This window comes from Sphaeramia orbicularis, chromosome 3, assembly GCF_902148855.1.
Source record: "Sphaeramia orbicularis chromosome 3, fSphaOr1.1, whole genome shotgun sequence".
In the NCBI taxonomy this organism is placed as follows: domain Eukaryota; kingdom Metazoa; phylum Chordata; class Actinopteri; order Kurtiformes; family Apogonidae; genus Sphaeramia; species Sphaeramia orbicularis.
In genome coordinates, this window is record NC_043959.1 from 47,097,766 (window position 1) to 47,115,814 (window position 18,049).

Genomic DNA, 18,049 nt, shown 5'->3' on the forward strand with positions numbered 1-18,049 from the left:
CTTTCCTCCAGATGAACCACTCGGACACTGACAGACTGAACCGCAGGTCTCAGGAGTGGGACTGAGCTTTCCCTCCTCCGGCGTGGACACAGCCAATGAACCGCGTCTGACGGTCAGCGGGGAGCGGTGGGCCCGTACCGCCACCTAGCGGTAGGCCGGGGTAGGACGGAGGGGCTCCAGCAGGGTCTGGGTAAGGAAGTCCACCTCTGTTTATACCAGAGAAGTCAACAAAACAACCAGCAGGAGGATATGGGGATTAGGTGTGGGCCTGCTGAAAGACAGAAACCACAGAAGAACATGTCCAGTGTGACAGGGTGGTCCACCATGGGGTTTAGGTTTACGTCAGACTAAGGGTGTCAAACTCAGTTTAGTTCAGGCGCCACATACAGACAGCCCTATATGATCTGAAGTGAGCCTGACCAGTAAAAGAATAACAGATAAGAACATAAAATTACAAAATGGAAATGTTTACATCTAAATACGCAGATTACATGAACAAACATGAACGTCCTGAAATTTCTTAAGAATGATAAATACAGTTTTAACTACATCATGCCTCAGTGGATCATTTACACGTGTGCATTACAACTTACAAATCACACTGGATCTACAAATCACAAAAGATTTAATAACAGGCATAATATTGTTAAAAATGTACACACCTCTCTCAAGACATTTCAGGTTTCTCTTATTTGCTCAGGTTATTCCAATTTTTCAAAAAAGAAAGGATGGTTTGGAAATGTAAATATTTTCATGTAATTTACATTTTTTTCTGCACTAAAACAGAGATAAATGTAGTTGTTATTAAGTAAAGGTGACCACGATAGCATTCTACTGGTCTGACCCACTTGAGATCAGTTGTGCTGAACGTGGCCACTGAACTAAAATGATTTGGACACCGTTGATTGTTAATTTTTGTATTTCGCAAATTTATCCCACCAGCTGGAACAGACTCTCCAGCAGGCCGGTTTTGGTCCATGGGCTGCATGTTTGTCACCCATGCATGGGATAAAATACTTTTCTAGAACGTTCCCAGCAAGATTAATGCAACTCTAGTACATCTAATCATCCAATCATATGGACTATAAATAGGGAGAACTAAATGAAACATGGTGACAATACTGCAAGGTAGTCTTAAATTTTATTATAGTGTCTAACTAAGTCTCCAAAACAACCATCAGTAGGCTGTGGGGAATGAAATGTAGGCATGCTGAAACTTAAAATATCCAGAAGAAAATGTCCAGTGTAGCAGAATTTGTAATGTAAAGTATTTATCTTGCTGGTAGGCCTTTAAAATGTATTTTTTCTTTTTTTTTTTTTCTTTTCTTTCTGTTCTTTCTTTTAATGGGCTCAGCTGGCTGACAGGCAGCTGTCTGTACCGATAAGGCAGCAGCCGACACCAACTGTACTTGCACTATGTATTTTTTCTGATGTGAGCCTACCCTAAACCCCATGGTGAACCCCATGTGAACTGTAAATATGAAGAATTAAGTGAAACATGAGGGCAATGCTGTGAGGTAATCTGTGCAGATTACAGATCAGACCTTTAGTATCTAAAGAACTTAACACAATTTGTTAGAATGCAACTCTCCCTTCTCCCATGTAACATAATAAGAGTATATACAAACATAGCAGATGTTTCACAGTTCTTTCCGAGCTCAAAACATGGGACATTAACCCCATTTTAGCATGTAGCATCTGGACTCCTTACCTATAAACTAAATGATTTTAACATTATTCATAATGCAAAAGTGCACCTGACTTCTTTTCTTTTTTTTGACAGTTACCTCTCAGCATGATAGAAATTGGCTGTTTAATTATTTAACTGCTTTATATTTTGATCATGACTTCAGCAGTTATCCATTGCTTTTAGCTATTTTAGTCCTGTGACCATTTCAGCTGTTCAGTTATACTATTTTCATTTATTCTACATTCCTATATTACATATATGGGATATTTTGCCTTGAATGTTACACCCCTGGAAACTAGCATTGGGAATGAATTTAATATATTGGCTTCTAACAATCACATGTCTCAGGAGTATGAAAACACATGTCTACCATTAGGTAAATCCACCTTAAATGAAGGATAAATGCAAAACATTCATCTTACTGGTTGAATCTGCGACAGTTAAACGTCAGCTTCTTGTACTGTACACGTCAATATGACATCAGTTTGTAATGATGGTTATTGGTAGTTTTTCATCCATGACAACTATGTGTGCATTGCTTTGTCAAATCCCATTAACATGTATCTCTGTAACTGTTCATGTATATGTACCTTTATTGGAAATCACTGCTCTTGAGAGACTCCAAAAATTACATGTGAGCCCCTGTTTGTAGTTATTGATTGAAAAAGCACTATAGCTATAGGATATATATGTGTACTGTAGAATGTACTGTATATATGTGGAGATGGGAGACTGTCTGTGATGGTCACTTATGACGTGAGTAGTATTTAAGTCATGAGTGTCATATTCCTCCTCCAATAAATATGCTTATTTTTGTTTATGTTATATGTTTACATATACAATATGTTATGTTTATGTTATATATGTTTATTCCTTCATGTTTTGGACTGACATACACCTTAGAGCAGTGGTTCTCAACCTTTTTTCAGCGATGTACCCCCTGTGAAATATTTTTTCAGCCAAGTACCCCCTAACCAGCACAAAGCACTTTTGGTTGAAAAAAACAAAAGACTTAAAACAGAGTGCTGTGCCATCAGTGTCTGATTTATTATTAAACTTTGGAACTCCATTTGTAGTGGTCTCTCTTGAACTATTTGGAAATAAGAAGGTATAACTAAACAAAGAAAGAAATAATTAATTAATTATAAATAAAGATTTGTGCACATAAAAATAATTATCATCATAAAGTGTCCTTCTTTGGGATCATAGTAAAGATCTGATCTCAAAAAGAATTACATTCAACCACGACTCCATTGTTTGAGTTTTCAAGTGACTGACAGGTGATGACAGGTGACAGGTGAATTTTTGCATGGATGCTACTTTTTAAATATATTTTAAAATCTCACGTACCCCCTGGAGTGCCTTCACGTACCCCCAGGGGTACACGTACGTACCCCCATTTGAGAACCACTGCCTTAGAGCACCTGACTCTGAAATGATTATATGAAACCATAATGCACACACAGTGAGCAGCCAGACTACATTTTCCTCTTTCACTCCATCAGCTGATTTGTGTGATATATATTTGTAGTTGACATTAGTGACTCTGTTTTCTCAAAGTCTGTGTGTGCTCCAAAACGTACTCAAACACAGTTTTGTGCATGTCATAGGTTAATACAGTAATAGCTGTTCAGTGCTGGTAAGAACTGATCAAAGCACCAATATTTTCATCTCCGCTGATCCACTAGCACTCTTTCACTTTCCTTTATCAATACAATTGAAGTTGTATTGATGAGCAGATCCCCCATCTCAGCTGACCAAATGCTCACCAAATGGTCTCTATAGGTTAAAAAATGTTAATGGAAATGAGTTTGTCTATTGTCCTTTAAAACAGGGTACAGCAATTAGAAGGAAGCATTGATAAGAGGAGGACAGCTGTTGTGTCAATGTCGATATTGATCCGATGTCCATCTCTTATTGTTGAGAGAGAGACAGATCAACCCCCCTCCCTGTGAAAACCTTTATTCAGCAGCAGGACCGAAGCCCATCTGTGATGTTCAGTCAATCACAGCCAACACGGCAAAACACTCACATGGTCAGAAATAGAACCGAAACATTCATGTTAAGTGAAGGTGAATGATTTTTCCTTTTTCATCCACTGCACTGCTGCCTTAAAAACTGTTCATGTAACTTTGATCAATAACAGTAGATAAAAGACATAATAAGGGGGAAAGCAGTACACAAGAGTTTTATTTTTCAGTTTCTGCTTATTATCAACATTAGGAAGCATTACTTACTGAAGTCACAGAACACATATCATGTCTAACAACAACACAAATCAATGCTGTAGCCATTTTAAGTAATTAAGTAATTGTACCATCTAATTATTTGCCACAGTCCAGCTTTTACGGCTGTAGTGCACTGTTATTGTGTTGAAGTAAACTATACTTTTTGATCATCTTTGTGTCATTGGCCATGTAAAAAACTTCTAATGAGTTTTGGAAAATCTGTAAAAACTCCACAACACATCACTTTTCATGTATGCAGTATTTTTCTGACTACATTGTCCTGAATAAGTGCATTCAGTTGGATAATGAAAAACTGCAACTGGATAAAAAAGCTTGATTAGTTTAAAAAAAAAATCACTCCCAAATGGACGATTAAACAAGATGAATTAATGTGGAGAATCATGGCTGGTTGTACTCTATGGAAGGAAGTACCAACGATCATCTGAAAAATCCTGTTTCAGCATCACTACAACATTTTTTAAAAATGTATTATTATTATTATTATTATTATTATTATTATTATTATTATTATTATTATTATTATTATTATTATTATTATTATTATTATTATTATTTATTTATTTATTTATCTATTTTTAATATTTCCTTGACTTTCTGATCATTTGCTTCCATAACATTTAAAGCAAATATAAAATAACCTGTTGTACAATTTTAAACGATAAAAAACTCCCTGTCACAGTAACTTCTGACAGCTGATAATGTGGTTTTCCAGTTATGTTTCCTGTAAACTATTTGTGCTGTATTAAATAACCGAACAGTGACCACAGCTTCAGTTCAGGTCAAAGGCTGCTCTCTTACATAACGTGTGAACGTGCGTGGCTGTCCTCATTCATGGTCAGTAAGGCATTCCCCAGGGTGTTTAATTAATCATGAATTCAGTTTCGGCACTCGCCAATACGGCACAGTTTGTGGGTGGAAGGATGGTCAGTGCACATGTGAACTCGGGTCAGGCTCTGAGGCCAGATCGATGGAGAAAAAGTCATTATCGGGTTATGAATGTCGGTGAGGTTCTGGGTAAACCAGCGCTCCCCAGGTCTGCTGCTCGATGTCCTCCTGCTCCCACACAGCCCCATCCCCACTGACCCCAGAAGTGTCCAAAAGGCTGGCCTGAATAGTGTGTGACCTTTCAACTGACCCCTGCAGAGGGTGAGGGGCGATTTAGCGCCACAACGGGGGGAGGGGGGCTGTGGAAAGACCAGGACTGTGGGTGACCAGCTGAGTCATAGACAAAAACCTCCAATCACAGAGGTGTACATGAGTCGCCTGGCACAAAAAATTAAACATACAAAAATCACACAAACACACATAAACAGTCACAGTACAAATACAAAAGCATATATCTGTATTCTCTTGTTTCTGTCATTACAGAATTTATATAGTTGCACTAAAATTGGTCAATCTCCACTGGAAAGTAGCTTTATTGAAAAAAACTGAACAACTTTCACACTTTTTCAGCTGTTTACAATGAAAAAATTAACCCATAAAGATCCAGTGGGACTTTTGTGGCAGTTGGTAAATAATTGTTTCTCTATATTTAACCTGGTGTTTTATCACCATTTATGAGTTTTGACTTTTCTCAGTGGAAATCATGCGTTTTCCTATATTTGATTCACCGATCATGTAGATGTTCATTAAAGCTCAGTAAATTCAAAGGTTATTAGATCAAATCAGAAAAAATAGTGACTTTTTCAGTAAAAATGTCATTAACTAAACATAAAATCAAAAGTCTCTATCCACTGTCATTGATCCAACTCCATGGGTTTTACTGGTGAATCAATGTTGTAGAAGGCAGTGTTTTCACATTCAGTACGGAGCCTCTGAATGTCCAAATGGGTCATATCTGATGACCATGAAAAGATGATAAACTGCATTTTACACCAGTTATTTACATGGATTGATAGGATTAGTGGATCAACAGTTATTAAACATTTTAGGTCACTAGATGGTTTTGGTCGATGGTAAGTGTTTGGGTCTTTATGGGTTAAACAAGAACAATTCGAATAGCTCAACACATCTAATATTACACGTGGTTTCTCCAAATTCAACACAGAATGCTACTTTTGAAGACAAAAAACACTTCATGACAAGTATCTTTTGTGGTTAATAGAAGAACCTTTAGCCGTTATAATGACACACAGCCAGACACCAGCTTCTGTTGTGTTTCTGAGGAATCTGAACTAATTCTTATGAGCACAATGGCCTTAATTTTATTAATATAATAATTTGTGTGCAGTAACCACACAGAACTGCTAAGGGGTTCATGTCAGGCTACTGTGATGGCCACTCTAGGATATTCCAGGACTTCTTTTTGTGGTATGGTTGGGATCATTGTCCTATTGGAGGGTCCACACTGCAAAAAAGATTGTGTCTAAAACCAAGACAAAAACACTAAATCTGAGGGAAAAGGTACTCAAAACAAGTGAAATTATCTGTCCATGCAACAAGATAATATCACTTGACAAGATTTCTTGAATTAAGATTGTTAAATCTAGAAATAAGCATGTATTCAGAACGCTTAAAATAAGCATAAAATACAGGTTTTAAGATAAGATTACTTAAAATTTAACTTTTCACAGCCTCAAAATAAGTCAAATATACTAAATACAAGCTGACTGAGCTGGCTATAAGAATTTAACTCTTAAAATAAGAGTAACAAGTATGAAAAAACTCTTAAAATAAGTGAAAATGACTGGGGATCGCACCCTGTAAATAACAATAAATGGTTAAAAAAGGTGGTTGCTGTCATTTCTTAAGGTTCATTTTTTGCAGTGCATACTTTAAGTCAGACCAATAATAAACTCTTTTTCTTTCAGATGCTTTTTGTGTGACTTGAATCTAGCAACTTGACTTTATTACTGAATCTTAAAACAAGATATATTTTGATGAGACTTTGGAGGAGAGATGTTATTTTAACAGTTATTTAGCTCATTTTAAGATTTCCTGCCTATTTGAGGCCAAAAAAGATAAGGTTGCGTTTAATTTAAGATTACAGTGTAAAGGTGGACACTTAAAATAAGAAATTAACTCTTGAAACAAGATAAATAACTAACACCTCTAAATCAAATTTTTTTGTTTTCTTTTCTTTTATCTTGGTAAGAACCAAATAATTTGCAGTGCAGTAATGCCTAAACCTCAGACTTCATCATAATTTATTCTGGGATGTCCTGATACTTTACTAAATCCATCTTCTCTTCCAAATGCTGCAGGTTTCACTGGAGGCAGGGTGTTCATGTTCATTTCAGCATATGCCTCCTCTGGTCATACTGCTGATCAAATAGGACAAAGACTTCTAGTTTTGTTTCATGGCTCCACAGAACAGAATCTCAAAACTTCTGTAGCTTATTTGCATGGCTTTGAGTTGACTTTTCTCTTGCTTTAGGGTCAGTAGCTGTGTACGTCTCAGAGTTTATTATGCCTTCAGTATGTACCTTATTGTGTAACCTGCCATCAGGCCTTGCTGCAGGTGTTTTGCAGTCACATGAGGGTTTTTCACCACCTACCCTTCAGGAATGTGGTTGTCGTCGTTGATAGCTCCCTCTTACTGCCACGTTCAAGTAGGTAACCAGAGTTCCTTTGGACTTTTTGTGAACTATACTAGATTACTTTGCAATTTCTTTTTTTTTTTTTTTTTATCTTTTTCCACATTTGTGCAAGGAAATTATCTCTTCTATTAACTTTTGGGACAATTCTCTTGGCTTTCTAACATTCTAACATGCATCAAATGTCACTATCAACAACCCCCTACTCAGTCCAGGTATTTAAGGCCAACTCATGCAGGTGAAAGAGCCCTTTAGTTACTTCAGGTGTGCTTGAGACATCACCTGATTTGTTGACTCATGTTGAGACTGCATTTTTGTTGAATTTGAAGAGACTACTACTACTGGTTTGATTTATTTATAGCAAACTGGTGAAAGGTGGTGGATTTTGTCAATAAACCCAGTAGAGGTTGGTTCATTTTGAGTGAAACTGTAATTACATGATAAAATCAATACTTTTTTTTACTTCAAACATCATCAAATTATCAGCAAACTCCACAATGCTTTTGAGACCACAGCCCCTAGTTCCAACTGTGACCATTATTGGGTCATTTTACTGCAGCATTTGTAATAAATGAGTACAAATCTTATACTCAATATGGATGTAGAGTACTTTAGTTGAAATAAATTCTGCTTTTCCAGTGGATTTTTAATGTCTTGACTGATGAGTCAAAAAGTTAATTTCACATCTTAAACTTTTTCAGTTCAAGACTCAAATAAGTAGTTTGGTGTCTGCTCCGCATCCACAAAAGTCACAAAATTACAGCATTACATTATAGTCTACGTGACTCTTCTGCCCGTCAAACACTGCACACAACTAAGATAAACAGCAGGCCGAGGAAGCAAATAAATAAATAAGTAAACAAACAGAAAAGAGAAAAAAAATATTCTGCTCCTATATTGCCGTAAAAGCAGAAGTCCCACACTGTAGAAATATTCAGATAATCCAGTATCCAATGCTGTAAAATGCACTTTAATGTGTGAAAAATAAAAGTATAACCACCTAATTCTGCAGAATGGCACTTTCAAAGCATTACTTTCATAAATAATATTATATAATTGTATGCAAAAGCAATTCATTGTTCATTTTCATCATTGTAGAGTCAGTTTTAGATCATTTGTGAACCACTGGATAAGTTAGTAATATAGTGCTGCATCAAATTGTGTATCATATTGGCTTTTTTTATGTAAAAGTTACAACTACTTAGAACAGTCATACAAATAAACATGAGTAAAACACTTCCTACTGAAGTATAAAATATATACTGCAGTAAATAGTCAGTTACAGTACACCTCCTATCTGGAATTTGGAAAAGTAATTATTATCAGAATTATTATTTCAATCATTATTAGAGGCTTTTGAAGGATATAACAATATCCTGTGGCTGAGGGTAAAAACCACAGAGGCACAGACACTCATTTAATGTAGTGTCTTAATAAAACCAATGAAAAATATGAAACAAAAATGTAAGTGAATTTAACCATGTGATGACTTGGTGGGTATATTTAGAGCTCAGTTCAATCAATCAAATTTTATTCATATAGCACCAAATCATAACAAAAGTTATCTTATGACACTTTAGAGCTGGACAAAACCACACTCTCGAGCTAATTTACAGAAACCCAACAGAATCCTCCTGGAAGAATCTGCTGCTTTGAGTATGTTCTCAATGTTTTATCTCCTCCTGCTGGTAGAGTTCAGTACTACATAATAAAACAAAAACTAGAAAAGCACTCAGAGAGCGCAGACCTCCGCCAAGGCAGATCAGACCCCCCCCCCATCACCACCAAAATGTAAACATTTGTTCCTTGTGCCAGTATCAACATTTCCTGAAAATTTCATCCAAATCCGTCCATAACTTTTTGAGTTATCTTGCACATGCACGGACAGACAAACCAACGCCAGCAAAAACATAACCTTCTTGGCGAAGGTAAAAAAACCCATACAGTATTAAAAAGAAGGAAAAAAGAAGACAGATGGTAGTAGAAGAAAGGTAAAATATTGTTTATTACAAACAACCGAATGAAAACAACTCTCCACAAAAACAGTGAAAGCAACGTCTGAATGAGACAAGTGACAGATGACACATTAATTCAATTTAAAATGAATATTTATTTTTCATTATAATTGGATTTAATTTGGTGTGCTACAGGACATGAAATTCAGATTTGTTACAATTGACTTCACTCTTTATGACGGTGTACATACTGTAGGTTGCATGTATATTTTTGTTGTAATTCACTTACAAGTGTTATAATTAAATTCTACAATAACAAAATTTGATATATCAGAAATCAAGAGTTGATCTATTTATTTCTCAGTAGATAATAGTACATATATATCAGTACTTCCATTTAAAGAATATCATAAACACAATCAAATTCTACATACATTACAAATAAAGGCCTCGATATTTCATTTTAAATATATGTGAAAGAAGAGAATGTGCTTATTTTCAGCAATGTTCACATGTAAACATTTAAAGACGTGCATTTGAAGCATAGGATCATTTCTTAAACAGCGACAGAAGCAGTGTGCTGACAGACTGCGAGGATTCAGACAGGTCAGAAGTAAGACTCATCGATATGAACAAAGTGCGTCACTTTATAAAAGCATAAGTATAAAATTGTGTTTTCAGAGACAAGAACCAGCCCATGATATCATCGTCCTTAGTCATTAACCTGTAAACATGGCAGGTAGTGTAAACACGTTTTACCATTCAGAAAATTAACTGTGAAAACTCTGCTTAAGCAGAACAACTTTTCTACATGTATTACAAGTGATTACTCATTTTGAGAGTATAATCTGTACAGTCTGAAAAAACAAAGAAAAAAGTAAAAGGTGTACTCTTAAAAATAGAGCACTGTGCGGCAGTTCGACACCCATGATGAGTAGAGGACACAAAATATAACTCAATGACAAAAGGCAACAATCTATAATACATAAGTGTATACAACCTATAGGATTAGGTCAGTTTGTCAGATAATGTGTGTTTCATCTCGTGCCCAGGAAAGACAACATGTTCACATATTTATCCTTTCATCTGCTACCCATGCAGCCAATGCTGAACTCATGAAATTAATAACTAAACATGAAGAGAAAAGGAAAGATGCAGGATGCAGAGCAGCACCAGTAACGGTTTTATTCCTGACAATTTGAGTGTCATTAACAGTTGAAACAGTAAATGGGTTAAAATTTTGTCAAAGGTAAAGACATATTTATATATACAATATATGTTTGTAATAAGTGGGAAACTTCAAGATCAAGTTAATTTTCTTAAGTCAATATGTACAATAATGCATAGAAACTGAGCACAATCTAACACTGCATTTAGTCACATAGTTGGATCTGTGGACTACAGACTATAATTAGTTGAGCCTTTTACTGGTCCTGTATTGGTACATCACTATGATAATGATTAATGGATTACATTTGGTTTTTAAGTGTAGTCGCTCAAACGTGTATATGAACTACAAATGTTCTGCTACAAATGCTTTTCAGGTGGTCTATTCAGCTTCTCCTGCATAAATACAGTGGAATGAAATCTGCTAAATAATTACATTGAGAAATTTGAGATAACTAGAAAAACAGCCATTCACATCTGTTTTATTTGGGTTGAATTGCAAATGTCAATTCACTTTTGCTTCTTAAAACGGGCCCCTCTGGAATCACCATGTTATAGTGTCTTTTCCAAACCTCTGAAAAATGTTCACTTTAAAGCCAGTAAGTGTGGGGGAGTTGTTTAAAGAGACTTCACTTCAGATTTTATATGGGAAAACTAATGACATTATACATCTGCCACGCCTGAACAATGATATTCCTTTTTTACATTACTATTATAGGAACAAATGAATGAATTTCCTTCAGAGGTGATGTATGACTATACCCATTTCTCACTAATTATAATGTGAAGACGAAGTCACACATTTACCTGAAGCAAGAAGCTGAGTTTTAAGGCAACATAGTCCAAATAAAACAAACAGGATTTGTTTAAGAGAGATGTCTGTCATTCAGCTTTGCATTCACATTTATGTCTGTAATGTTAAAATTTCACAGAATCAATAAATATTTCAGCATTTTAGCAAAACAAATAAGAGTTAATACATTTTTGAGTGACTGACAGTAAAAAATTCAAATGACAAGGCTTAAGAAACCCTGAATTTGTAAACTTTAGAACACGTGGAGTGATTAAATACCTCTGTCACTCCAGATTTCATGTCCTTTTCCACGTGTGCCCACAGAGGACCAGAGTGAAGCCTGTGTGACGCTTCTTCATCTGTCACACAGCTGGCAGGATATACAACCTGTGTCTGATGCACAGTTTTTTCATCTGTTCACCCCGTCAATTTTTGACTTGAAACCGATGGTTGATCTGAATCATTTAGAACTAATCCACCCCGTCGAAGCCTTGTGCATTCTCGATGGCGATGTGAAGTTTCTCCCTCAGTTCCTCAAAGGACTCGTAAGGGGGAAGGTCCAGTCGATTAAAGCTGTAAAAAAATAACGAGCCAGTGTTACTCAGGGTTTATTAAAATGCATGCAGAAACTAACAGGCTTTGTCATGTTATTTTTTTTAACTAAGTTGTGTCATTTACATATATGATCAAATCCAACCACTAGAGGGCTTCAACCCAATATGTTGAGATTTTATTTTAGTCATTCTCACATCCATACAATGTACTGAGGAAAGCAAGGGTTGATGGATCAGTTTAAGAGCTTCAAGTAGAATCTATAGTAAAGATGAAACATCTAAGGATAGGTTTCACTGTCAAAATAAAAATCTGTAACCATGTTTCACACACAATCAATGAGACATCACAAACTATTATGATCAATGAAAAGGTTAACTATCATCCTGTTGAGCAAATGAATATAGAATATTGCTTTTTTTATAAAACATGTTTCCTCTGTATTGTAGAGGGACAGCTTTAATCACTGATTTGATCTGAGACCTGTATGTTTCACAGCAACTCGTAAACAAGTGGACAGATTTATATTAGGCGATAATCACAGTACTCATCACCGTAAATCGTATGCCCAACCCCCCGTTTCTGTGTAAGGTAGGATACAGTGGGTTTAATTTATTACTGACTTTTTACCGCCTTACATTAGTATGTTACTACTTGATAAAGTAGGTTCCTGTTATATGCACAAATGACGGTGCATTATGTTGTAGGTGTTTGCTGCGTTTACTGGTTTAACTTACTGTGCACCTACAAACTGAACAACATATAGAAACACCTTAAGCTGCATGTTTATCCTCAAAGCAACTGAAATGTGTAATTTCATCATATTTTGCTTATTTCTATAGTTCTATTGTCTTGTTTTACTGAATTACTTCTATTGTTTTTTCATTATTGTTCATTCAGGATACTTGTGATTCCTTCAAGTACTCATAAGATTTTATTGTTTACTGAATTGTCTGTTTATTGTAGTAAATCAAAGTTCCTCCGTATAAAATAGTTTTGTTCAAATACTGAGTTTTAATACTTATTTATTTTTCCTCTCTCTCAGTGGTGAGTTTGTCAGAGCTCCAAGTATTTTATGTTAAAATTTGTGTACAACTATCTTATTTGTCTTATTTGAAATTGTGATTAAAATTAAGAAAATATTACTGCAGAATTTACCATGTGTGGGCTCGTGGCAGTTTGTCACGTGTTCCCCACTGCTCAATGGTGAACAGCTGTGGTCCGTTAGACCCTGAAAAGAAAAAAAACATTACACTCCACAAACTAAAAACAACATTTACTGTTTGATGAAAAAAAAAGCAGAAAAATGTTAAAATAGATCTTAAGGGTATACAGTATAAAAACACAAAAACAAAGCACAAAACACAACTCAGACATCTTCTGGTCATAAAACACAGGAGACAAGCTGAAAATAATTATGTGTACTGAGTGGTTAAATGATCTGAACTCGAAAACAAACATAAAAAAACAAACCACACACCATGTCCTTCAAAAACACAACACTATCTCACCATAAAGTTCAGCAAATCCATTCATTGGGACCCTGGAGGTTCCGGTTACAAACTGTAAGAGCCGGATCCGCTTCTCTGCATCCATCAGCAGCACAGTCTATGAAATAAACAGAGATCAGAACAAACAAATAGCTAATACACAGCTCGTATTAAACTCTCAGGGGCTTTGAGCCAGAAAGAGTCCAAGCCACAGCTCAGCTTATTGGCCCCAGGCATGGAAAGATGTCTTACTTTCCAAAACCACTGGATCACTGCGTGGTTGGGGCAGTAGCCGTTCTTGTACTTGGTGTTCTCTCTCCAGTCATTCACATCCACATCTCCAAGACCACACATAAGCAGCTGTGGAAATTAAAGAAGGCAGGTAAACAGATGTTAATTACAGGAAAAAATCTAATCCATTTTTGCAGCGTTTCAGACGCAGTGACAACTCACCTCAAGCTCATTCTCATCAAAGATCTTAATTAGATCTTGTGGTATCAATTCAAAGAATCCCTGAAACACAAAATGAACCATGTATTTATATTGAATAAATAATCTTAACAGTGATTTCAACGAGTATCAAATTAATTATTACCTCCTTGAAGGCAGTCATCTGCTTCTGTATCCTGTTCACAAACCTCCATTGTATCACTAGACTGTCACACACCAAACATATGAGAATCAAAACATTATCATTCAAGTTTTTTACAATGTTGAACATTCATGATAGCTCAGAGCTCTGTTGCTTACTGGATGTATTCCTTCTTGTTTTCATTCGTCACAACAATCTCTGTGCCGCCGGGCTTTAGTTCGTGCTGGTGAGTCTAAGCAGAAATGAGTTGCAATATAAATAAAACAGGAGGTAAATAGGTGCAAATATAAAGGTGTTGAAAGGAAAAACATGGGGACAAACCTGCCCAAACAGTTCTTCATCGATGGTGAACCTCAAATCCAAGTCTGTTGGGTCATTCTCCAAAATCCACATCAGCGAGTTAAAATATTCACTGTCCTGAAAAAGTAAAGGACACAGATTAATTATATTACAATAACCTGTAATGTAATGATCTTGAGTTTCACTTCAATGGCATTATAGTAAGAGAGGAATGTATTTAAATCAATTTAAAAGCGATAATTTCTAAAGTACTTTATTATTTTAGTGCCACTTATTTTAGGGCAAATGTATATTGTTTTTGCATTGCCCTATTTGAATCAGCACTACAATCGAGTGATTTGCTTTCACGATGTGTAGGGTAAAAATGGGACACTCACCACAGACTCCATGTCCTGCAGATGGATCGATTTCTGCAGCATCATCTTGTAGAAAGGTCGAATGAAGAAAGCTTTGAGAAACACAAACAGATTTCTGAATGTTTGCAATCCAACATCCTGATCATACTTTTCCCTCATCATTTGTGTTGCAGCTTCTTTAAATATCTAAGTGACATTTATAGGGATGTGTTTGTGAGCAGAACGTGAAGTCAGGAGATACTCACCATCGAGGAGTTTGCCGTGATACACCGCCATGCCTGCAACACGACCAATGAACTTGAAGTAAGACAGGTGGTCCTCATTACATAAACCTGAGTTGGGATTAATCTGCAGAGTGTAATTGTCCCTACAAGAGAAACCAGATGATAAACAACACGAAGAGACACTTCAAAGAGCACATCATTTCTTGTATGTGGTATTAGTTTTAAAAAGAAGTCTTGTACTACTGGTTTTAATATTTACAAGCATGTGTTTGGGTTAACAGGAACATTTTAGTTCATTCTAGAGTTCAGAAATCCCATTAGTGCTTTCAGTGCCATTGCCACAGTATCGAAAAATATAATTATTTAAATTAAACATACGTAAAGGTACACCAAAGTTGCATCTTCTCTGTCCAAGTAAAAACACTAAATATAAAGCCAAATGACCTAACACTACTTTATGCTACCAAGGAAAAGACAAGGTGAAATATCACAGTTATGGGAGCTGCGATGTTGCTTCTGTGACAACACATGGAATAGAGAGATAGAGAGAAAAGTGATGGCAACAGTACTTGGCAGTTAAAGCTCTTGATCACATTCTTGCCACCCTATATCTCTTATAAAGTCCTGTGATTAGCTTCCTATACTGAAAATCTCCCTCATGACAGAAGATCACAGGGTAGTTTTTCTGCAATCTGTAGAGAAGGTCTGGTGTGAACAAGGTGCAAAAGTCATGTTTCCTCTCAGCCTACTTCAGTTAAAATATTCTGAAAGGTAATTAAGGGGCAAAAATTCACAGAACCTTATTGTTAAGTTAATAATAATATATATAATATTTCATAAATTACGTTGATGCACATTCTGCACATTTCTCTAAAATTTCTTAAAGCTGAACAGGAGCTGCGAAAGTCGTAGAACACAAATAAGACCACCACAGGATTGCTGCTAAGCTGTCACTGAAGAAGAAGAGCAACTATTTAAAACTAGGGTGCTTTGGATGTCTGTATTCATTTAAACACTAATCTGTGATCCATCTGCAGCCACCACTGATTACCAACTTAAATAAATGCCAGGAGCTTTAAAAATAGAAAGTCTTTGGACTTACGTGGCAGAATACTCAAACAGTCCATAGTATGGGTTAAACATCTCTTTGGACATGAGGAAGAACCACTCTCTGGCAACACCTCCATAGTCCAGACCTTTTTCTCCCTCAAACTCCACCCACAGTCGTGCCTTCAGCAGGTCTGGCCTCTTCACTGACAGGATGCGCCGGTAAGAGTCCTCCAACACTGCGTTTCGCCGCAGCTTCATCTCAAAGCGGTTTGGGATGTCAGCCTAGAGCCCGCATTACATAAACCATTAAAAATGTATCAAAGAAATATAGCTAATTTGTAAAACATCATGACTACTGCACAGAAGATTCCTGAAACCTCAGTAAATCATCCTCCTTCACTCACCGGTTTCTTCAGCTTCTTCCGGAAGTAGTCATACTTCTGTTTATAGTCTCTGGAATAAGGCACTGCCTGTAATCAGCAGGGGTCAGAATTCAGTGACAACAAATCAATCCCGACCAGATGACTACACTGAATTCACTGTCTCACGTTTACAGGAAACACTATAGCTATAAATGGGAAACTATTTCTGGCATGCTTATATTATATTACAAAAGAATGAATGAACAAATACAGTCATTACTCACTGGTCCAGTTATAGCTGAATTCTGTAATCTGGGATCATCCCATTGTGTGGTCCTGGTGTCTGTTAACCATATGAGTCATATGTTAATTAACAAAAAACATTTATTATGACACAGGTCCTAGAGATCTGTGAATACCAATAAAAGTTATACACACTGTGATCTATGTAGAATACTCTCCCATCAGTGTGGACCCTCTCCTCCCAGCCGGGCTAAAAAAGAAGAAAATGCATGAAGTACAGCCGCATTAAGTACAACCCTGTGTGTTTAATGACAGTACATTAAAACACACTGAAATTAAGACCTGAGATATAAATCTCATTTCTAACTAATGCTTTTCAATTGATCTGATAGTGATTTTCTGTAACTCACAGGCAGTGGGCCGAGGTCAGATGGGTCTAGTGAAGGTCTCCTCCTCATGTGCACGGGAATCCTAAGCCTGGGATCATCCTGTCCATAGGAATCCAAACAGAATGAGTTTTAGAGAGGAAATGCATATACACCAGTGATTAAAAATGCTTTTTTCCTTATGATAACAGTTAAGTGCCTCTAGTGTGTTGCCGTCTTACCCAGGTAGTTGTCTTTGTGTTGTGGTCAATGAAAAAGGGTCTTCCATTGGGAGCACTGCGAACCTCCCAACCAGCTGGTAAGAAGCCTGACTCCTGGGTAGACTCTGGACTCGGGGTCTGCTGAGGAGACTCTGGAGGCGACACAGGCATGTGGGATGGTACTGGGCTCTGAGATAAACCAGGACTACTTGGAACTGCTGCGTCAGTGGTTTTCTGTGAAACACAATAATATATGAATAGGGATTAATGTAAGATAATATTAGCTAATATTAGCTTAATCAAGGTTTCATATAAAGTATCCTTACATTAGCCCGCTAGTCAATTTCTTTCTTTAGTCTCCAAAAAAACATAAACACAACACAATTGGACAAGTCAAACCAACAGGCAGTAGATTAAATGGGGGAATCTTATGTTTGGACTGATAGCAAAGATGAATTACTTGTCAGTAAGACACTCCAATATAAAGACAGCAAAACACAGGAAGATGCAAGCTGTAGGTTGTGCCAATCCAGGAACGCCAACCTCCTTGCTCTTTTACCAAGGCAATTCATTTCTATATTACAAGGACAGAACTAGGCCATCATCACTACCAAACAGGTCAGGGTTTCTTCACTCTGAAGAAGTTTTACAAGGTCCATTTTCAGTGACCTAAAAGTCAGTCAGCATGTGGTCGAACAGCAAAAATCCCAAAATGCCACATTTGACAAAATACTCATATATGAGTGGACTGTAGCTAAGACATGTTCACTATGTACCTGCACAAGGGGACGAATCCATGTTGTTGTTCGAGTGTTATGGTTGATATAGTAGCGTCTTCCTTTACTGTCTCGTTTCTCCTCCCAGCCTGCTGGCAGCCCAGCTGAGGTTGGAAGCAGCTATT

At 36.7% G+C, this 18,049-nt stretch overlaps 1 protein-coding gene across 1 annotated transcript in view; it reads right to left on the reverse strand.

Annotated features, from left to right (window-relative positions):
* Positions 1-9,613: 9,613 nt before the first annotated feature.
* The window catches only part of nedd4a (NEDD4 E3 ubiquitin protein ligase a), a 28,018-nt gene continuing 19,582 nt past the window's right edge, over positions 9,614-18,049 (reverse strand). The window contains exons 13-29 of the mRNA XM_030128159.1: positions 17,925-18,044; positions 17,170-17,382; positions 16,973-17,050; positions 16,758-16,812; positions 16,604-16,662; positions 16,362-16,427; positions 16,010-16,239; positions 14,929-15,050; positions 14,705-14,775; positions 14,349-14,444; positions 14,186-14,259; positions 14,031-14,091; positions 13,889-13,948; positions 13,688-13,795; positions 13,457-13,553; positions 13,104-13,176; positions 9,614-11,966 (exon numbers count right to left, since the gene is read on the reverse strand). Of these exons, the coding sequence (XP_029984019.1) occupies positions 11,864-11,966; positions 13,104-13,176; positions 13,457-13,553; positions 13,688-13,795; positions 13,889-13,948; positions 14,031-14,091; positions 14,186-14,259; positions 14,349-14,444; positions 14,705-14,775; positions 14,929-15,050; positions 16,010-16,239; positions 16,362-16,427; positions 16,604-16,662; positions 16,758-16,812; positions 16,973-17,050; positions 17,170-17,382; positions 17,925-18,044 (1,686 nt within the window). The 3' untranslated portion in view covers positions 9,614-11,863. The remainder of the gene's footprint in view (positions 11,967-13,103; positions 13,177-13,456; positions 13,554-13,687; positions 13,796-13,888; positions 13,949-14,030; positions 14,092-14,185; positions 14,260-14,348; positions 14,445-14,704; positions 14,776-14,928; positions 15,051-16,009; positions 16,240-16,361; positions 16,428-16,603; positions 16,663-16,757; positions 16,813-16,972; positions 17,051-17,169; positions 17,383-17,924; positions 18,045-18,049) is intronic.